This window comes from Xyrauchen texanus, chromosome 33, assembly GCF_025860055.1.
Source record: "Xyrauchen texanus isolate HMW12.3.18 chromosome 33, RBS_HiC_50CHRs, whole genome shotgun sequence".
NCBI lineage: Eukaryota > Metazoa > Chordata > Actinopteri > Cypriniformes > Catostomidae > Xyrauchen > Xyrauchen texanus.
In genome coordinates, this window is record NC_068308.1 from 35579951 (window position 1) to 35602949 (window position 22999).

General features: G+C 34.5%; 1 protein-coding gene across 2 annotated transcripts; it reads right to left on the reverse strand.

Moving 5' to 3' along the window:
- Positions 1 to 322: 322 nt before the first annotated feature.
- Positions 323 to 21369, reverse strand: LOC127626822 (dihydropyrimidinase-related protein 4-like). 2 transcript variants are annotated; one of them, XM_052102886.1, is made up of 14 exons: positions 20948 to 21369; positions 12913 to 13001; positions 11616 to 11800; positions 9898 to 10062; positions 8732 to 8793; positions 8519 to 8599; positions 8362 to 8430; positions 8077 to 8197; positions 7834 to 7990; positions 5828 to 5969; positions 4536 to 4706; positions 3929 to 4108; positions 3227 to 3389; positions 323 to 1461 (listed from the first exon to the last, which is right to left on the reverse strand). In XM_052102886.1, the coding sequence occupies exons 1-14, from the start codon at positions 21311 to 21313 to the stop codon at positions 1370 to 1372; spliced, it is 2043 nt and encodes a 680-aa protein (XP_051958846.1). In that variant the 5' UTR covers positions 21314 to 21369; the 3' UTR covers positions 323 to 1369. The 2 variants fall into 2 exon arrangements, with proteins under 2 accessions (XP_051958846.1, XP_051958847.1); XM_052102887.1 differs by lacking the exon at positions 20948 to 21369 and adding an exon at positions 18757 to 19010.
- Between the last annotated feature and the right edge of the window lie 1630 nt (positions 21370 to 22999).

The following is a 22999-nucleotide window of genomic DNA, read 5'->3' on the forward strand; positions in this document are numbered from 1 at the left end:
AATGTTTTTAACATTTTACTGCAATCATGACTGCATGAAGAAACTTCACATAGGACATTAAATATGTATGCTGCGTATAAATACATATTTCTCTTTCTGAGAGCAATCTAAAAAGGGTTATCCAGTAATATCATATGACTAGAAAAGTTATGAAAATGAATGCCCTTTTTGTTGTCGGCAAGTAAAAACACTGAATACTAGAAAATAAAATTACAATCATCCCTTGTTGTCATTTCACAATAATTATGACTATTATAAAGACTCAATTTAAAAGATGAAATTACAGAGGCACCGTACAGAAAAACATTTCTTTAACCAGTTTTTTTATTATTGACGACATGCAAACCATACACAAATAATAATAATAATATTTACAGAATGAACAAGTTAGAAAAGACAATCAAGGAACAGTTTTCTCTCACCTGACCTTTGAAATATCTCACAAAAATTACATGACATCTAATATGGAGAAGGTTCCCAGCAAATACCGGTTAAGACTACAAAAGCCTGTTTGTAATTAAACACGTTACAGGAATATAAACAAGGTCTTATCTCAAAAGAATTACAAATGTTTGTCTGGGTTCAAAAAAGACTGTTTCTCACAGTAACACATAGACATGTGTTTTAATCTGCATATTGAGAGCACCAAAATTTTTTGTAGAAACATACAAAAATGGCTAAATGCATTCCAATGCAAAGTGATTAATATTAGCACAATGATACCTTACTGTAACTGTAACTTATGAATGCACTTATAAGCATTGGTCTACAGTCCTTTTTGTTTCTTTCGACATAGACAACATAGATAAACCTAACAATTACTCTCTTAATAATTTAGCACTAAGACCTTAATTTGGAAGTTCTTGATTTTCCTTCAAAACACAACAATGACAGAGCAATAAAGTGTATAATTGCTATGTTTGAAATGCTAATGGATAGCTTTCTCCAATTCCTACTGATGACGCTAGTGGTGCAGAAATGACAGATTACAGAATCTAAACGTCAGCATGAGGAAAGCACTGGTTTAAAGGCAGTAATACAATGAGATCCATTCAGTAGTTCAACTTCACAAACACAACGATCACTAGCCGTCTGTACGCCATCCATGCTACACTACAGCAGAATGCAGTCTGTGTGACTCTGATCAATAGAACATGCTACATTATGAGTGAGTCTGACCAGAGAAGAACGAGGCAGGTTGATTATACAGAGATTATGGAAAGCTATATTTAGTTTTATTGGTTGGCAGTGGTCATGGCGAGTATATGGAGTTATTAGGGTAAATATTAGCATGATTCGGTACTATAAATTGGAAGCTGAAGGAGACTGATTTGTTGCTGCTTGGCCCGGATCCTCTGCTGGATGAAGCTCATGAGAGGGATGTGATATTGGAACGGCCTCCAGGTGGCGCTACAATCTTTTGTGCCGTACGCCTTGGGATGTGGTCATCCATTTGAGTGCCTTAATTAGACAAGAGAGGGAGAAAATGGTTGAAACTCATTGCAGTTTGCTTGTTTGGCTTGGATTCCATGCAAATCAACAACAGAGTTCACTTTAATGAGAGCATGTCTGCATGAGTTGCATCAAATTACTTCTACAGGACTGAGGTCACAGAGACGGAGAGAGTTAGAGATAAAGAGACTTATATTGCTGCAGACAGTAAGAAGCAGGGATGGACCAATTTTAGACTTTAAAAATTGATGGAAAAATACATTTAATTAGTTTATTTGGACTAACTATGTCTATTTGTTCCCTGTTATGTAGAACATTTTAAGAGTTTTTTTTTTCTTCATTATACACATTTTCAGACAACTTTATAAAAAATATTGATGTACATTTTTCTTCCACCATGGTCTATAAAATGATGAATTTTTTTTTGTAAAGGTGGAATTTGAAAAAAAAAAAAAACATTCAAATAATCTGTTTCTGGAAATACCCCATATCTTGTTTGTATGATAACTTGTTTATAGCTAATTTATTTAAAAAACTGGAATTTATGTAAAAAAAAAAAAACAAACAATAAATTACATTTAAGCATATTAACTGTCACAGCTTGTTGAAGTCACACAAAAAGGTCACCGCTAGCTAAAACAATTGCTAACAATTTTTGTGTTGTTGTAAATATTAGCAATTTTCTCTTTTCAAGGCACAATTTTCCAGGACATTTTCTGTGCCCAACAGGTGTTATGTTGAAGCAAAAACACACGAGAGGTCTATAGTGGTGTATATAGTGGTTATTGGATGCCTATTTTTTCTGAATTCTGCATTCAACCATTTTTAGACATCAAAATGTTGTGTAAAAATGGCTATATTACTATAAAGTAGTGATACATTGTTATCTTTTTTTTTTCCCCATTTCACACATCCATTTAAGTCAAGCTTTTATTTTGCCATTTGTGTGGCTTAGACAGTAGTTTCTCACCACCGGATGTGGCCCAGTTTGACTATTGAACCCCTAAAATCTGTGTTATATTAAAGTAAATGAATAGGCTGTATGTGCTGTGCACTTCAAAGCTCTGCTTTCTGTCATGAATGCTCGTGAATCGTGTGTTGCCAGTGTATGAGCGGCCAGCTTCACAAATTCATTTTGAAGTGCACAGCACATGCAGATTAGGTCAAGAGCCTACTAATGTAGCCTACAAATTCAGCTTCATCTGTACATGCCTTTTCATTGTAATAACTTAATGATAATAATTATTATACAATTGTTATTTTAAAAAATATTATTTTATTCTTTTTTTTTTTCTTACCAGAAGCAGCTGAATTTGTAGGCTACATTAACTGTTGAATATGTTGTGGATTCTCCTGATATTTCAGATATTAATATCTGCATGAAACTGAATTTTTGTTTCATAAATTCGTTGTAATTTTAAATATGTTTATTGACAACAATGCTTCATCTTTTTGGATAATCAGTCATACGAATATTTTTTATAATATTAGGACGAATCCGGTTTTCATTTTAAAGTCATTATTTGTGCCTTTCCGAATAATTTATTCGACTTCATATATATATACATATATATATATATATATATATATGATCAATATCAATGCTTTATTCTCTGATGGTCCAATTCAAATACAAATTACAATGATGGATCCTGTTTGCTACCTCAATTAAAATTCAGGAATTAAACTGGAATTTAAAAAGCATTCTCAATTCCATTTGGAATGGCAAACAACCCAAATCAAGGGGCAAGAAACAAATCAGCAAGGTGCTTACCAGATAGAGTAAACCCAGACTGGTGCAAATTTCTGGATGGTCCAAGTGGGATCTTTCCAGGACCCCACGTGGTTGGAGTGGCTGGTACAGATTTGGTCATACTCATGACATCATGGACGGGGCCATCATAATTTCCCCTGGGAACACCACGAGCATCAGCCATCTACAAAGAAAACATGTGATAATGCGACCCATTGAAAAAACGTTTCTTGGAATAACTCCAGGGTAATGGAGTCCCAAAGAGATATTGGGTGTTAAAAATGATATTTTTGCCATGCACTGATAACCCTAATAAGTAGATTTTACTCAAATGATTGAGTCAACACATTCGCTCAATTGAACTTTGTAATGGCGTCACCATTGTGTGTGTACTAAAGGTAATTTAACTTAATCAAATAGAATGAACGTAACTATTTAAGATAACTAGATGCAAGTAGACTTAACTCAGATTTGCCATTTAAATGTTATTGTGTTTATGGGTATTCCCCATAGCCACAAATTTCGACTCAATAGCTTGAGTTATTAACACTTAATTTCTTAAGTCTATGGATTTTTAAGAACAATTAGTTAAAGGAACATAGATATTAAGACAACTTGATTTTTCCAATAATGACAACATTAAGGGTGTACTGTGTGGGATGAGATAGTCAGCATCCATAACCATACACAGATCCATGAGCATTGGTTCACAGCATGTCTTACCCTGCCTCTGGCTTTGATTCTCTTGTAGACATAGTCAGGAAAGGCTTTTCTTGGGACGAAACGCCCTGAAACGTCTGTCACATTCAGTGTCCCATCTTCTAGAACAATCTTGCCTTGACTGATGACCACTACAGGGAACCCTCGGCACTCCATGCCTTCAAAAATATTCATCTCCACTGTCTGCAAAGGACACAGGGAGCCAAAATTAGGACGGAGATGGATCTGTCAAACTCTACAATATTTAGGTGCAAATTCATCTGTCAGTTAGAAGTTCGTAAAATGATTGCAACACGATTGCGTGACATGCCCTCATCCTCAAACGATGAACAAAACTATGCAAGGAAAAAGAAAACAATCCAGACTACACATGTCACAGGTCTGGAACTGTGTTGGGTTGCAAATTGATGTCCTGAAGCAAATCCCACTGTATTCAAAACAATCCATCTAATAGATATAGTATCCTTTCAATGCAACTTTGGTCCATTTTATTACTTTGAGCTGTAAAACTTTAAAACTTATGTTGAATAAATACAAATATTGTTAATTGGTTGATTGGTAACCTTTTCCCATTTAAGAGATGGTGAAACTGAGGTTGGAATTCTCATACCAGATTGTGAGATTTGGCAGAGAAGACTTTCGTCTCCTTTGTGTTCCAGATGACGATGTCGGCATCAGATCCAACAGCGATTCGGCCTTTCCGGGGGTACAGGTTGAAGATTTTTGCAGCGTTTGTGCTGGTTACTGCAACAAAATCATTCTCGTCCATTTTACCTGTTGCCTGTGCAACAAATACAAAATGTAGTAACTGCAATGGTACAAATGGTTTACTTATAGTTGTTTCTGGGATATTAAAATCAAAATGGGACAGGAGAAATTATTGTAACATGTAAAAAAATAAATAAAAACAAATACAAAAATCATCTTTAATTTTAACCCAATCTAAACTTAACTACTATTAATTTCTGTCTACTTTTAAAGAAAGCATCTAAAGTTATTAAGGCTTATAGAAGGAATTTATAAACATATCACAAGAGGAAAGAGAAGAAGAGACATAATCGGGTCAAGTCATTCTTATTTGCATTATTATATTTTCTACTATTTTATTTCAAAATACTCATCGTTTCAAAGCAGCTGGTCCATAGACATTCAGTCTAATTTTCAGTTCATGCACCACCCCAATTGTTTTATCAAATATCTCAGCCTCTGAGTGGACTAGAAGCTCAATCTAGGTGTCATTAGAAAGCTGAGATCCTCTCCTTTTTTTGTAGTTTTGTAGAAACTACGTAAGGTAACAGCAGATATGAAGTTTTTAGGTATTTGAGGCTTACAGCAGCAGTGATCGGCACATAAATCAAACATTTGAATTTGATGCCTTACAAAAATCACATTTTATTTTGTGATTCTTTTGAACTGTGGTATTAGAGAAACAAAATAACCTGTACAGTTGCATTGAGAATGAATAGAATTTGTCTATTTAAGTGCGATTTTAAAAGACTTTTACATTCAAATTAATATTTCTACCACATGACCTCTAGGTGGTGCTTATTTGGGATGCAGATGTTTTCAGGCCTTGTATTGTTATTTTATGTTGCATAAATATAGAAGTGATAGTTTTGAAAAGTTTATATTCTAAGCTTTCAAGCGACACCACGCCAGACTTATGTATCCGGTGACTTGAACATTTTAAGCGTAAACTTTTTCATGACATAGCGCCCCCTTTTGGACCCGCTGGTGGTTCCTCTCAAGGTGTTTTTCTCCCCGAGTCAGCAGGGAGAGCCCATCCTGCAATATTATTTATCTACCTGTATATGGTAATATGTAATACAAGTCATTGAATTGTTCATGTGTTCATTGAACAGATTAAATAGAGATGTTACATAGATTGTAATGAATAAATACCACAGCTTTGTCCCAGACGATGCTCATCCGTTCCTCAATGCCGTTGGTGCCCTCTGGAATGAGAGTGAAGTTGTCCTTTCCGACAGCTTTCTGTGCCGTGGAGAAGGTGCAATGGGCACTGGCTGTTACTTGAAGATCCCCACTGAAACACAGTTTAATATATTAACTGTAAGTAAGTGCTATGCTTTTAAAGACCCAAATATTTAACTTCAATGATATACTGCACCATATCTTTATACTGTATAGGGTTGAGCGATAAACTCATAAAATATTCACAAAGTTTTTGCTGAATATCATCGCAATGATTTTAATGTACTATTTATTTAGTCAGTAAGTTTATTAATGATCATGTCAGAGATCCTCAAACTAACTTCGCGGCCGCTCTTTGTCTTGGTACTTGCGAGTATGAGAGCGACCAAAGACTATTTTGCCCAAGACGGACCACTTGTACTAAAAATGAATGAGAGAAATTGGACCACCAAATATGGCGGGTGTAGAAAAGGAAGTCCCACCTTACAGGAAAAAGAGCCAATCACCTTTTACCTACAGACATCGCCTGTCAATCAACTCCAGAACGCGTGTGAACATAAGCTATACCAACTGGGAAAATAACGTTTTTTGAGCTAAAGAGGCACAATTTATTATGTATGACACCATTGTTGTCAGATTTTACAGCTCAATTGAAATATGTTCTCTGATCTTAATCTTGACCCACCATTTTTCAAAGATGGCTGACAAGTGGACTGACTTGCATTGAAAAGTATTTTGCAGCAACGTAGCGTGAGCATCTCAGTTCGATTCATTTCCAGGGATCAGATCAAACTGTCTCTTTAAATTAACTGATTCTGAACACTGATTTAATGATTCATTTAATCATCAGTTTCAATTAAACTCTGATTCAGCGATTCATTTGTCAAAGCAAACTTATTGATGGGAAAAACATGTTGGTAGGAAAATGAATAAATACTCTCGCAAACATTTTACATTCCCCTGGGAATCCTTGCATTCATTTGCAAAAAAAGGGTTGTATTCTCTAATGATATTAGTGTTTAAACGAGAAACTTCTGGCACTCTTGTATTTGTATTCCAGCATGTGAATGCTCTGTAATAGTGGAGGCGATTCTGAATCAACTCAGTGACTCAAATCTTTTCAATCCATTCACCAAAATGATTTGTTCAAATTCATTCACCTATTCCTCATTTCTATAGGTAACATGGTTATGCCAATGTTATATGATGGGCTTTCTCAGCAAATATTTGTCTATGCGATTAATCACGATTAATTAATCGGGACACCATGTAATTAATTCGATTAAAAATTGTAATCGATTGACTACGGAAGAGGATTAGGGCCAAGCAATAATAAAAAAATAAAAACCATCTCGAGATTAAAGTCATTATAATGCGAGATTAAACTCGTTAAATTTCGAGAAAAAAGTTGAAATACATTCTTGAGAATAAACTCATTAAATATTGAGAATAAAGTCATTATAATGTGAGATTAAACTTAACGAGTTTTTTCTCGAAACACAACAACTTTATTCTCGAAATTTAACGAGTTTAATCTCGCATTATAATGACTTTAATCTCGAGATGGCTTTATTTTTTTTATTATTGCTTGGCCCTAATCCTCTTCCGTATAATTGACAGCCCTAATAAATATATAATAATAATAATAATAATATCAACACAAATGAGAACAAAGCAGATCTTATTTTTCCTATATTTTTTCAACTGCTGGGCATCAATTAAATGTGAAGTCTTTGGCAGTTTAACACATTCATAAATTGGAGATTATGCTAAGCATTCCTATTATACACTATTCATTGCGATTTATCTACTTATTGAATGAAACTGATTTTCAACAGCTCACAAAGCATTCAAGCGAGAGAAAACTCAAGTGTTTACTTATTTTTTTTGTTCCTTCCAAATCATTTTTTTCCCCATCAATGGGGTGAATTTTATTTCAACGTTGATTTCAAAGTTGCATCATTTTCACTGCTTACCAGGACAGTAGTGAACTGAGGTATTCTGGAGTGCTCGTGTCAGGGTTAAGGGGCGGGGACATGACAAATGCGGCTGCTTTGGCCCAGTCTTTGCTCCAATAATGTGATCCATCTGTGCCGAGGCTGGCTGCGATTGGTTCCCCGTAGATGACCATGCCTGAAAATGCAAAATCGAAATGCAAACACTAAATATATTTACAGCCTTTTCGCCAATTTACTCGTTTTTCTGCTGTTGTTTCGTACCTTTCTTCCTGGCCTTGGCGATGACATCAGCAGCTGGTTTGCTCATCACTTTGGTGATGTAGAGGGGGCAGTTGGCCTGTTTTGCAATCGTAATGGCTCGATACACAGCCTCAGACTCCACCTGGAGACGAACAACATAATGATTAACACAGTTCACCAGTAGTAGAGCAGATATGAATGGTTTTGAAATCAACTGCTCGAGACGTTCATATGGGCGTGGCTTAGGTGTCCATATACAGTACATTTTGGGGTCACTGTACACTGACTTGGAACATAAAGACCAACCTCCTCTGAGTGGCTCAGTACGTGTCCCTCTGGCCCGGTGATTCCCACATCCAAAAGCTTCTTCTGTTCCTGGGATTATAAATATAACCGATAAGCATCGAGTGTAGAGGATGGTGCAGGAATTTATAGTACATCATAAGGGATACATCAAGGTTACCTCCTCAATGATGTCACCATTTTCAGCATGAACCTGTGCTATGGCCCCCAGGTCTCTCATAGCACTAAACATCTCATAGATCTACAGAAACAAAAAGTGGTGTCAGTTCTACAACATGCCTGGTGTTTGGTCTAGGAATATCCTTTATTACTGTGACCTATCAAAGTTGGCCTATATAATCAGAACGGAAGTGATGTCACATGGCAGACGTACCTGCGCATCAGAGCTCTGATACTTGTCCTTATAAGTCATGAAGATGAGGAAGGAGTTTACCCCTAAAATAAGAAACAGAATTTAGAGTTACATATATTTTTGTAGGAGTTGTGTGGTAGTGCATGCCAAATCTAAATGTGTATTTGAGCTTGATTGCTGTTCATACTATGATTTCCGAGATGCGGAACAAAAATGAATGTTTGAATGCACATTAATCAAATTCAAATTGTGATATGGCCTAGTGTGATTATTAAATTACAATATATGGTCTGCATGTGCTGTGCACTTCAAAGTGAATGTGTGGAGCCGGCCGCTCCTACACTGAAAAAAACCACTTCATGAGAATCTGTGTGTAGCAGATAAACAGAGAGCAGAGCACTTATTCATTGTGAAACACGCAGCACATACAGACTATATATTAATTTACTTAAATCACATAATTGAGCAGTTTAATAATTATGTAGCCATATAGCGTCCTGCTTATCTGGTGGTGAGAATATACAGTCAAAAACACATAGATAGGGCTTCACTGAGTTTTCCGCCAAAATAAAAGCTGGATTTAAATGGGAGAAAAATATAACAGAAATATATCACTACTGTATATTTATCTTTCTATGTTATTTACTGTAGTAACAATAATATTTAAGTGATATCTCACATCTGTGATGCTCTGTGTAGCACTTTATTTGACAAAATAACTCTAATTTTAAAAAACAAATTGTGTTTTGGATTGTGTGCTGTGATGATTTTTTTTTTTTATGAATATTATTTGTCAAAATATTTATTTTATTTGTTTTAACCCTATGATGATCAAATTAATAAATTAGAATACGGAATTTAGAATAAATAAAACTATTTCCAAAATAATGAATTGGAAAATGGAATAATAAAAAAAAATATATATATATAAAACATAAAACTCACTTCATAGGGCCATACACAAAGATATTTCAGAGCTTGTGTAACTATTCAATTATTTGTGTAAATGAACTTTAAGTTGCAGTGCATTATACTGTAGTTCCATTCTTTCCGTTCTATTTTTTGGAGGTGTAAGCATTAAAAAAAATGTCATTACAATATACAACTTACAGTACAATGCAATGTCTATATATTAGGAGAAAGAAAAAAAAAAGAATATCAAAGTCACACCTGAAATCTCACATCACCTTTATCTTTGACCAGAGTCTCCAGTTCCTCAAATAGACCATCATGCCAACGTGTGATGTCAATGTGAAGAGAGTAGTCACAGCACGACCTCTTATCTGCCGAATCCCTCCACGTTTCATAAGCTGCCAGTAAACTAGATCCCGGTTCAGGCACGACATGGTCAACTAAAGGAAGGTAGTGAGCAAGACAGCAGAGCATACTGACGAAAAACATCTTTATAATGCCAAGAAATATATTCAGATACAGTGTCTTCATTAGGTCTATATAACATAATATTGACACTTTTAAAGGTGAAGTTTAATTTCAAGCCTGATCTCATGAAAAATTTATGTGGCAACTTTTTAGCAAAATTATATTAAGTGGTTTCTCACGTATTGCGGCAGTTCTGAGTTCAAATGTCCACTAGGTGGCACTAAAAGCGAGTTCATTTTTCTCTCAAACAGATGAGGTTAAGGTTAATTCTCTATCGGGTTTTAAATTAACAAAACTTACCTCTCTACCTTAAACATTAAACCCAAACCTGATCAATAGTGCCATAAAAAGCTAATGTGCTGATTAACGGCATAATTTTGTGTTGCTTCTATGACACACTCTCGGCTCACGTGTTGACTCGTGTGCTCTTCAGAACTCATACTCCGGTCTGCAACTCTATATCAGTTGAGCTACCGCACAATTTGATCACATTTAAACATGCTTTTAAATGTAGTTGGTTATGTAATGCATATGTTGAAATGTATTGTCTTGACAAGTCATGCGCTATAGTAAAAGTGTTTTATGATGTCATAAGATAGCATTGTGTGAAAAATGGGGTCAAAAGTAAGTGTTTATGAACAGCTAATCTGCTGTTTTACTCGTGATTTGTGTGAAAGAATAAAAGTAAATAAAAGCACCTCTAGTGTTCATAACCAGGAAACTGCTGTGATTCATAGAGCGAGCCATGTAGGTAAAGTAATGTGACTCTTGTCTATGAGACTAGGTAGCATTGTTGACATCACAGTGTTTGCACTCTTTAGAAGTCAACCTACGAATGGGTTACTTAGTCTCTGCACATAAACTGTGACAGGAGAAAGAATTTCATAAACATTACACGCGTCACCATTAAATAAAAATGTTAAGTTAACATGTTAAGAGTACAAATTGAGGGGGTCATTTTTGTCTCCTGACTGACCTTATAAAAAGTACAGTGGCTTATGAAAGAAAAGTTTAGCAGAGGAGAAGTGAATCGTTTTTGACAGTGCTGTGACCCCAATTCAACTGATTTTATGAGACCGGACAAGCTCTTAAGCCCTAAGACTGTACAACACACATGCACACACACAATTTTATACCGAGACCCTCCTCTTCTGTCATCAAAGCATGCACAATTTCATCCACCATGATTTACAGTTACGTACCCTCAAAGAATATATTGGAATTGTTTTCTGCTCCCTGTTAATTGTTGAATGTTTAAATGTCTATTTATTTTATCCTAATGATGCATGATTATATGATTAGTTACACTGTATTTGCACATCCCTGCTGCCCATGACACTATCAGAGCAAACCGGACCCATTTCTATGTTGCAGATAAACCAGTAAAGAGCCATTGTTGTTCACCCATCCCTTCATGAGCTCATCTTTTGCCACCTTCTGAAACTAACGATCTGGTCCTTACTGAAATTAACGGCTCTCTTCTCCTATGTATGGTGTAATATGTTTGTTTATATAAATGACATACTGATCATGGTGGTTCCTCCAGCCAGAGCAGCACGCGTTCCATGGTAGAAGTCATCTGCTGGGGTCATGCCCAGGTGAGGGGCCTGCAGACAGGTGTTAACATCGATGCCCCCAGGGATCACAATGTGCCCATACGCATCCACTGTCTTTACACCTCCAGGTACAATGAGGTTCTCTCCAATCTGCCTGTAAGAACATTTTTGAACATTGTCAAAAGACTTCAAGATCATGCTTGTCATATTTTTAATCGTGGTCCATTTCATTTCAGGCAAATCATTTCCAAATCAAATTAAACCAATCTAAAACAAACCAAACCGAACTAAAACAAAACAAAGTCAGTAAGATTGTGTCATATTGTTAATTGGATTCCATCTAATTTAAGAAATTGTTACCAAATCAAACCAAAAACCAAACTGAAACAAAACAACTGAACGGAAACGAAACAAAACAATTCAACCAAACTGAAACAAAACAACAACTGAACGTAAACAAAACAAAATTTAAAAACCAAACAACAACTGAACGGAAACAAAACAATTAAAAAACCAATCTGAAACAAAACAATTCAAAAACCAAACAACAACTGAACGGAAACAAAACAATTAAAAAACCAATCTGAAACAAAACAATTCAAAAACCAAACAACAACTGAACGGAAACAAAACAAAACAATTCAAAAACCAAACTGAAACAAAACAACAACTGAACTGAAACAAAACAAAACAATTCAAAAACCAAACAACAACTGAACGGAAACAAAACAAAACAATTAAAAAACCAAACAACAACTGAACGGAAACAAAACAAAACAATTCAAAAACCAAACAACAACTGAACGGAAACAAAACAATTCAAAAACCAAACTGAAACAAAACAACAACTGAACTGAAACAAACAAAAAAAAAAACTGAAAAAAAACAACTGAACGGAAACTGAAACAAATCAAAAACAACAAACTGAAAAAAAAAACTGAAACACAACAACTAAACGGAAACAAAACAAAAACCAAACTGAAACGAAACAAAAAACTAATTGAAAAAAAAAAACAGAACTGAACTGAAACAAAACAAAATACAAAAACCAAAACAAGCACAAAACAAGAAAGGTTAGTAAGATTGTGCTAATCATATTGTTAATTGTATTCCATAAAAAAAAAAAAAAAAACATGAAAAGTTAGCAAATGAAAAATGAATCAAATAGATAAATGGACCTAAAATAAACATGTAAGTTTGGAATTTTGCTAAATGTTTTAATTTAAACTTTTTATTTTTTGATTGTGAAAAATTATGAAATCTTACTTAATGGTCCCATCTTCAATAAAAATGTCGGCATAAAACGACTGGTCGTCATTTACAATTTTCCCACCTTTGATGATGAGCTTATCACTCTGGGGAAAAAAGAGATGACATAAAAGAGATTACATTAAATTTTACTTAAACAAATATGATGCACTGTATTTGCATCTTTCATAAGTTACTTCAAAGGTTATAATGTTATTTTTTACAATATCTTTGAAGGTGAAAGTTGATATTTACGATGTAAAAATACCAGTAATATCAATCTCTTTCTTTCGAATTTCATTATAAATGTACTGGCCCAGTTCTGAGAAAGCTTTAATTGTTAATATACAGTGATTTCAAAGAGAACAAAGAGCTGTATAATGCATGCAAATCCATCTATGCAGAATATTCAATGTTCTTTAATGAGCTAATCAGAGATTATATCATTGAAAGACCAGACACCAAAAATCCAGACAGAGTAGTGAATACAAAAGAAAGATAAGTGGCAACTCCATTCATCTCTGACATCAATTTTCTATTTACTATATTATCCATGCATGACTGGTGTTATTTGCATGAATGAATGTCTTAAGAGGGAGAAATATGTTAATGACACTTTTCACTGTCCATTTTTGCACCATTATGTCTGTCTGATGAGTTGAATTCACAAGTCCACTTACAGAAGACCAGATATTGGTCAGCTAAAGCAATGCCCGCTCACTTTTCCTTCATTATCTTCCCTGGCATGGATCTATGCCAGGCAACAGGGCTTGTTAGGGCACTCAGGCATGATAAAACATTCACAGTGCTGTTAGACAATGCAAACTAGTTTTACTCAAAATGAACATTTGGTCTTCAATTACTCGCACTCATATTGTTCCAAACCAATATGACTCTCTGTCTTACATAGAACGCAAAATATGTTAGGTCAAAGGGTTATGCTAAAGGGTATTTTACCACACTCAGCTCTTGGTTACAGTGGCAGGATGGTGTGCAAACCACAGAGCTTCACTTTAATGCAATGTGACACCTCCATGGGCAGCCCATGTCTGGCACAGCCAAAATCCGTGCCGAGCTTTTCTGATTCTGGGCCACAATGTTGCTTGAGGAGAGACAAGACAGACAGTGATGGTTCTTTGATGCACACTTTTAACCCTTACTGTAGTTTATAGGATAAATAACTGTAAAATGACCAGTAAATTGCTATAATATAATCATACGGTATTTAACTGTAATATGCATTGCTTCATGGGTCATTTCTGTGATGTCACTCATTAATAACAGTAAATTACAATATATATATATATATATATATATATATATATATATAATACAGTAACAAATTGTAACTAAATACAGCAAATGACTGTAGATATATTTTGGCGGAAATCCCACAACGTCTTTCTGTGTTCATACTCTATTATTTATTCATAAATCCTGGTAATTAATTGTCTCTCTCTCTCAGCCTCCTTCCACCCCCGACAGATTGAGGCGAAGTTTACCTCAGTAACAAGCCAATGTTTTAAAATGCGTCTCGAGACCCGCGTGTTCACTATTGCGTTCCATCACGCTGTTTTGAGCACAAAAGAATGCATCTTATGTGAATGGCCACACAGTTAAAGGAGATTTGGGGAAGTATTGGGTGTGATCAAGGGTGTCGATTTGGCTTCAGTATTGGGGGGTTGCAGCATGAAGCATTTTCATGTGTCCATTGATCATGGTTGAGCAGTGGGAGGTGTAGATTCCCCTGGAAGCTACACCAATGGGTGTGATGACCTATTGACTTTAACACTGATTAAATATAATTTTCTTTCAGTGTTCACTTGATCCTGGTGACCCTGCACAGACTGATGACAGCTTCTCCTTCAATCTGTATAATTGTTGTTTAGTCTTCTACTTAAAGGAATAGATCATCCAAAAATGAACATTCTCTCATTTACTCACCTTCATGCCATCCCAGATAAGTATGACTTTCTTTCTTCAGCAGAACACAAATTAAGATTTTATATAGTTCAGCTCTGTAGGTCCATACAATGCAAGTGAATGGTGATCAGAACTTTGAAGCTCCAAAAAGCACATAAAGGCAGGATAAAATAGTCAATTCGACTTCAATCTCTTCCCTTTTATAAAACTTTCCCTTTCATGATCCACAGAAGACATACAGGTTTAGAGGAACATTAGGCTAATGTACATACAGTAATGACAGAATTGTCATTATTCCTTCCTTAAGTATTAACAAAGCTTTGTCTCAAGCTATTGTATTCATACTTGTATAAGTATGTGACTGAAGTGTTTTTAGCCAGATGTAGAAGATAGATATGAGGGTGCTATGTGATCACTTTAGGTGCTTCAGGTTGTATTAAGGTTGTCCTTTGTGTAACATTATTATTATTTTCAGTGTTTTCCTCATTCTGGCCCTATAATGACGACACACTGCACTTCTGAAGTGAATGGCATGGTGAAGTGTAAAAAAGGCCATTGATCAAATGATGTTTATTACCTTTATGTTTGTTACCACTAGTACTATGTAGAAGCAGTAGTAGCTAGTACTAGACTAATGCTATGTTAATTCAATTTAAATGCTGCTGGGATGTTTATATTGTGTTATTATATCGAGTAGAATGCTCATGTTACCTAAAATGTTTCTTAAATAGGTTTATATTGTGTTTTTATGCTGAATATATTGGCTACGTTACCTGATATGTATTTAATAAATGTCTAATGTGTTATTAGAGGAGTTCATACACTGTGTTTTTAATGGCTGTTTATTATTAATGTAACAATTAATTTGTGTTATTGGAGTTACAGTTTGTAATGCTGCTGCAATGTTTACATTATTTCATGTTTAGTTACATATGGTTAACTGTAGTTAAATGTGTATTCAATGTGTTTAATGAGCGATTACAATGTTTTTATTGGAAGAATATATACAGTACGTATATGAAACAGTTTCAATGTACCAATCAAATATATTTTATAAATATAAATTGATTTTAATGAATGCAAACTTATGCAATAATATGGTTATATAGTGCAGTAATAAGTTTTTTTTACTACATATAATTAGTTATTTACTGTACAATTCAATAATGTTTACAGTAATATACTTCAGTCATCAATTACAGTAATCAGTAAATAACTGTAAACAGCCACTGCAGTAGCTTTCTGAACCAGTATGTTGCCCGTATGTTACCGTAAAAAAGCCACAGTGCAGTGTGCACTACCAGGACTGCACTTCATGTTACAGTCGACCTACTGAACATCTAGGGCATTCAGACTTTTAGTAATAGATAATAGGAGTTGGCTAGTGTTGCATGAATGATTAGAGGTGACCAGAGTTGTCACAAGGGCTGTATCTCAGTAACTATACGGATTGAAGTTAAAAGTTCAATTACACAAATGTGCATTTTCTCTAGCAGTTTTGAATGTTGATTTTTAAACACATACTATATAGTATATGAAGAGAGGTTAGTGATATAGTATACTGTAGAAATAAAGGCAATAGTAATGGGGCAAAATGTGTCAATTTATGCAAATGCTTATTTTGAGTAACAAATTAAGATGATACTTATTCAAAGAAAAGGGTGCACCATTTCCTATTAATTTCAATCACATTTGGCATTTCATTACATCTCAAGTATTCTTTAACCTTGTGCGACCCCGCGCACACATGCGTGGATGTTGTGTTTTGGCTTTGCCATAAACAACGCATCATTTAAATGACTTTAAAGCGACTGATCTCAGTTCAGGACACTCTGACCTGCCAGACAGTAAAGGGTTAAACTTTCAACATAAGGAGACATGTGACAAAACAATATAGCACAGAACACAGCAGAGTTTGTCTTTGGGAGAACCACCAACAAAACTACATCTGGTTATTAACCTTATTACGTTTTTACAATTAAAACTGTTTGAGTCAAAAGATTAGAGTCTCTAGTTTCATCCGATATTCAATTTTTATTTTATTTTTTAATTTGAGCTATTACCACGCTGCTAAACACAATGTACACAAATGTGTAACTCAGCACATTTGTTCCTTAGGAATCCTGTATTATCTGGGAATTATCACATTGAGAAGAAATGGGTTCGTCCAAAAGCTGAACATTTTTGATTTCAGAGGCTTTATATGGAGTTAGGATGAAATTAAGGTGCATTTCTAACTGTTTTGAGACCAGTGCAGACAGACAGCACACTGCAGGTTGAGTCATTCACTAAATAGGGTGCAACATATAGCTTTTCTATGCAGCTAAGTGCATTCACTCCTAAGATCTGACCAAAAGTTCAGTTTCTGATGATGTTTGGACCACTCATGGGACATGGGACAATGGTAATCAGTGCTTGGATTCAGAATTTATAATGTGTAATTTTATATTAACATGGTTGGCAGTGACTAGACGATGCTGTCCATAAATTATGCTAATTTCTGATGTAATGCCTGTAATGTCTCAAAAACATAAATAACCAACACTCCTGGAAACATATAACAAAAATAAACAAATTCTGACTTTCTTTAGCTTTTAGCGTGGTATTATTCAGTTATTAATAATAGTCCCGCTGGCCACATATTTTGCATTATTATTATTATTTATTTATTTGCATATTTATTAGGTGATACAAATCAAAAAGGGAAATGTAAAATGCACACAGCAGTCATGCTCGGGTCTCAGGAAGTTATACAAATGAATCCTTGTGATTGGGTCATTCAATTTCAGCCCACTCGGAACATCCTTCATAACACACCTATTCGCCCCACATATGAAAATACATTTGTTTTATGGGAGCTTTTTACCCCAAAAGATATACATACCCATAAATGTGATATTTTCAGGGATTCCCATTAGCTACATGCATTTGCAACATTTTAAATGTTAATCAAATTATCTCTAATTTAGCCTTGTACCCTATTTTTCATGTCATTGAAGTTGTCACACAAATTATTTATTAATATAAATATATATGTAGGCAAAAGCAATAGTTTCATTTTTATTTTAATGTTTACTTTAGTGTGGCTGAAATGTCCATAACTGGCTATTTATTGTCAGGATTTCTATTGTGACAACTTACCCCACATACAGTAAAGTGTGGCAACTAGCCACAGTATCCCAAAATTCTTACATCACGTGATTTTTATCAAGAAATGCAGACGTATCCTACATCAATGTCATGCTGATTATAGTTGTTTCATTTCGCTTTGAATGTGGGTCAGACTCAGTCCGGGAGCGCGAGCGGTCAGGCCGGGTTAATAGCGCTCGTCCCCGGGTTTTCTCGCTCCTGTAGTGCGCATAGATGAATCCCCGCTTCTTTAAGGCCGGGCAGGGGCAGCGGCTCATGGGCACGGCCCCCAGACAGACGTCTAGGCCAGAGAAGCTATTTGAACGCTTGACCGACTTGGCTCGCAATTCTGGCATATTGCAATGTGTGCAATTGGGGATGCAACACTATTACTGAACATACAAAGCGATTACGTTCTCTTATAATAAACAAGTCAGACAAACCGGTACAAATGTGACCCGAAATCAGAGTAACGGTAGCTTATGAATGAATGAAAGACACAATGGACATGTGAAACCGGTGACAAACGGTGGGCCACCGGATGGCACATATATAATACGGAACCAAACCAGTTTTCATCAACAAGCACGCATATGCAAAGGCGTTATTTAATGCATTAAATGTAATCGGTGCAGCTCGTATCGTGTTACCGGCTATCTAGCAGTGTTTCTGGGACAGCGAGTTTTTGCCGGCGGCGGCTCACCCATGACTGCTCAATAAATCGCATCATCATCATCATCATCATCATCATCTCTCGGTTACTGCAACCAGAAAACATTCACCGGTGGCCTAACGTTTATCTTTGCTTACCGTTGAACGAGGGATGTTCTTCTTGCCTTGGAAAGACATGCCACCGATTTCAGCAGAGCTTTGATTTCCGAGGATGCAAAAAGAAAAAAAAAAACCCCTAGAGATGATTGGATCGGTGTGCACGTCAGAATAAAGGCGCTGTGCACGAGGGTGTGTGTGTGTGTGGACGGATATCAATATTCGGGGTGAAATTTAGTTCATCGGGGCTCAATAGTCACAGTAGACAAAAGCTCCAGAGCCCACACCCTCTGTCCGGTCCGTTTACCATCTGCTGATTTAGTATTCAGACCATCCTGCAAACAAGGGGCGATTAGGGGCGAGGCTCAACCCTTTAAACACAAGCTTTACTGCTGTAGAGTCAAACTCAACTACACACGTATTTACTTTACGTTCTCTTTAATTAGTAGTTTAATTGTATTTAACTAGGCTATTTTAATAGTCGAGTTTTCTTAGTCGATGAAAAGTTTTAATCCCATATTTTCCCAGTGAAATAAAACGAATGTCTCTAAAAATACATTTATGTTACAGATTAAAGGATATAAAGTATATTATATAAAGAGTTAATCTTAGTGAAAGTCAGCAACGTTATTCTTGGTCACAGTTGTGACACTTGAGAAACTACAAAGTAAAAATAATATTTTATTTATATATGTATATTTTTTTACATATATAAATAATAAATACATATATATATATATATATATATATATATATATATATATATATATATATATATATATATATGTATATATATATATCTATATATATATATATATATATATATATATATATATATATATATATATTTACAATTAGTATATATAGTATATATTTATTATTTTTTTTTATTATTGTTCTTATTATTATTTTTCACGCATTGTGTATATATATATATATATATATATATATATATATATATATATATATATATATATATATATATATAAAGGAAATAATGAACTCGGAGTAAATGTATAGTTTTTCACTTTAACTTTAAATGTAATGTAACAAGAATTTGACAGTAACTGTAATTTTTTATTTTGTATTTATTTTACAATAATTCAGCCTTTTATTCGTTTTTTTTTTTGTTTTTGTTTAACTTTTAATATGCAGTTAGGTGCATATATAAGTGCAGACCATAACAGTAGTTTGACATTAATTTTATATATTTATTTATTTATTTTTTACAATGATTTTACTAGTTTACAAAGAAAGTTAATTCATGAATAATTTGACAATAATTCGATTTTTTTTAAGGAGAATGTTTCTTTTTAAACAATTAATTGTACAGAGTAAAGAAACAACAATTAGAATTGTTTACAATAATTTAGATATTTAAACTTTTAATATACGATAATGTAACAATTTAACAATCATTTTACTTTTTTACAATGAGAGAAATGTATCAATAATTTGAAAATAATTGTACTTTTTTAAACAATATACAGTATTTTAACAATAATTGGAGTTTTACAATAATTTTGCTTTTTAAACTTTTAATATACAGTAATGTGACAATAGTTTTACTGTTTTACAATGAGAGTAATGTATAAATAATTTGAAAATTAGTATTTTTACAATAATTTTACTTTTTTAAACAATATACAGTATTTTAACAATAATTGGAGTTTTACAATAATTTTGCTTTTTAAACTTTTAATATACAGTAATGTGACAATAGTTTTACTGTTTTACAATGAGAGTAATGTATAAATAATTTGAAAATTAGTATTTTAACAATAATTTTACTTTGTACAATTTTTTAAAAATTTTTAAACTTTTAATATACTGTACTGTATCAATAATTTGACAATATTTTTGCTTAATATGCAGTAATGTAACAATAATTTGACTTAATAATGATCATTTTGGCTTTGTAAACTTTAATTTACAGTAATGGAAAAATAATTTGAATCAGCCAGTTACCTATTCAGATTTAGTCTGTGTTTTTCTACTAATCACAATTGTTTGATTTATATAGCCTATAAGCCAGAACATCATTTTTAATAGCCACTTTAAGTATGTATTAAGTATGTATTAAGTATTAATAGCTTTTATTAGCTTTGACATCGTCTCTCAGAGAGATTCTTTAACTGGAAATAAATGGAAATCAATTTGGCATACTTTAAGTGTATACCAAAGGTTGGTCTATCTACAGCTTAATAGTGACTGTTGAAACAGGAGTGGTTACCTCTCGTCGCCCGTTGTGCACACGGTTGTGTCCGGTAGGGTATACGACGGTCTGACCCTTTGATCTGCAGGACGGGGTGTGCGGTACCTCTGCTCGTCTCAGAGGCGCTTGACTGGCGCTGGAAAAGTCGCTCACGCTCGAAGTATCGCTGAAACGATCTCTCTGGTCATCCACGCGTGCCTTGGGATTCCTCCTCGCAGAGTTGGGACTGTACGACTCAAAATTCAATGTTTTGTTCTCAAAAGCCCCTTCGATATTACAGAACATGCCTCCGAACTTCACCCTTGGTTTAGGGCTATCTGTGCCAAGTCTGGAGAGCAGGGAACCTTGGTCATCATCCTGGGGAAGGAGTTTACTCTCAGCCATGGCTTTGATCTTGGAGAATAAATGGGAACGTCGTATGGGGTTGTATTGACTAGTATTCCAGGGACACACTCATCCCATGTGCAGCACACAGACTTCTGCTAGAGACACTGTATGCAGGTACTTATAGGAGCTGTCCAGAGAGGCGTGGTGCTGAAATCCTCCAGTCAATGGATTACTTAAGACACCAGCGCTCCCTTGAGAAAAATGTACATTGATTATTTTGCAAACCATATTTAAAGGTGCACTCAGTAACTTTTGTCATTTTGTCATCTTGGACTTCCACTGACACCTAGTGGCTTGGATGCAGCATCATTTAAAATGAATAGTTTTCAGTTTCAGATGCCATTGTAGAAATGTGGTTTTCACAGTCAGCCATGATTACGTTAATCAATGAGTGAAAGTGTCCAATAACAGGACGGTTACCGAGATTAATCGAGTAGTATTCGGCTGGTCATGTAAATCTAAAATGGCAGCCCCCGTGTTCGGACCCTATCCATGTAGAATAAAACAGCTTTTATTAGGTTACTGTTGTGACTTGAGTCTTCATTTTTATGTGGTCATGATTTCCTACATATATTGCAAAATTAAAATTCATGTCTTTAAGATGTTAACGTTATTAATGAGGAAAAAGTTACTGAATGCACCTTTAAAGTTTCCATATACATTAGTCATATGAGGTATCATTTGAAAGCTTAGAATCCGAATTTTTCAGAGCTAAACTCTTTTTCTCAGAGATCACGTGTGCATTTATGTTACTTAATATAACAAAATAAGGTCTCAAAACATTCGCATCCCTTAGAGGTAATGGGGTAGAACTATTTATAGGAAAATAAAAGTATTTTGTTGCCCTAATACCACAGTTCGAAGGATTTTCAAAAGAATCACAAAGTGAAATATGCTTTCTGTAAGTCATCAAATATGAACATCTATGCACCGATCACTAATGCTGTAAGCTCCAAATAGCTTTACTTTTATTTGCTTTTACAGGCAGTTTTCAATATTTGTATTTGTCTGTGTCTCTGTGAGCTTGCATGGCTTAACAATCCAATGTTATATCTTAGATATCCAGAACAAAATATGCCATCTAGCAGGAAAAGCATGCTGAACAAATCATCAGAAAAATATGTTTTCGACTATTGATGATAAATGATATACATCACCACAAAGGGACTTTCTAATGATACTTAAATTGAGCTTCTAGTCCACTCAGAGGCCGAGATATTCGATGAAATAACAAGCATGGTGCATGACCTGAAAATTAGACTGAATGTCTATGGGGGAAAAAAAAGACAATTTTGTTTTGTAATTAGTCCACAGATGTGTGAATGGTGAACTTTTAAATTTGAGAGTGAAACAATTGTGGGTGGCAGCCCAAAAATACTCCAGAGTTAATTAAGAATTAAGTACACTCATTATTCAAAGTGCATTCAAGCAATAAGGAAAAAAGTAAATCTGTTTACTTGAGTTTACTGGTTACACCACTTGACATTTAGAGTCATTAATTGAAACCTTTGTTGAAAATGTTGTAGTAAGATAACACTGCGCATTTTAAAATATATATTTTTGTAAAGATTTAAAAATATTTGTATTTAAATTCATGTCATTGGTCCTTTTAACCTTACTTTTATATTTTGTATTATATATATATATATATATATATATATATATATATATATATATATATAT

Coding starts and splice junctions, on each gene's coding strand:
- LOC127626822 (XM_052102886.1), bottom strand. CDS start 21,313: ATGGCTGAGAGTAAACTCCTTCCCCAGGATGATGACCAAGGTTCCCTG. Junction 10,063..11,615: donor TGGAGGAACCACCATGATCA/GTATGTCATTTA, acceptor ACCTTCCTTTAG/TTGACCATGTCGTGCCTGAA. Junction 5,970..7,833: donor CTCAGTTCACTACTGTCCTG/GTAAGCAGTGAA, acceptor ACTGTGTTTCAG/TGGGGATCTTCAAGTAACAG.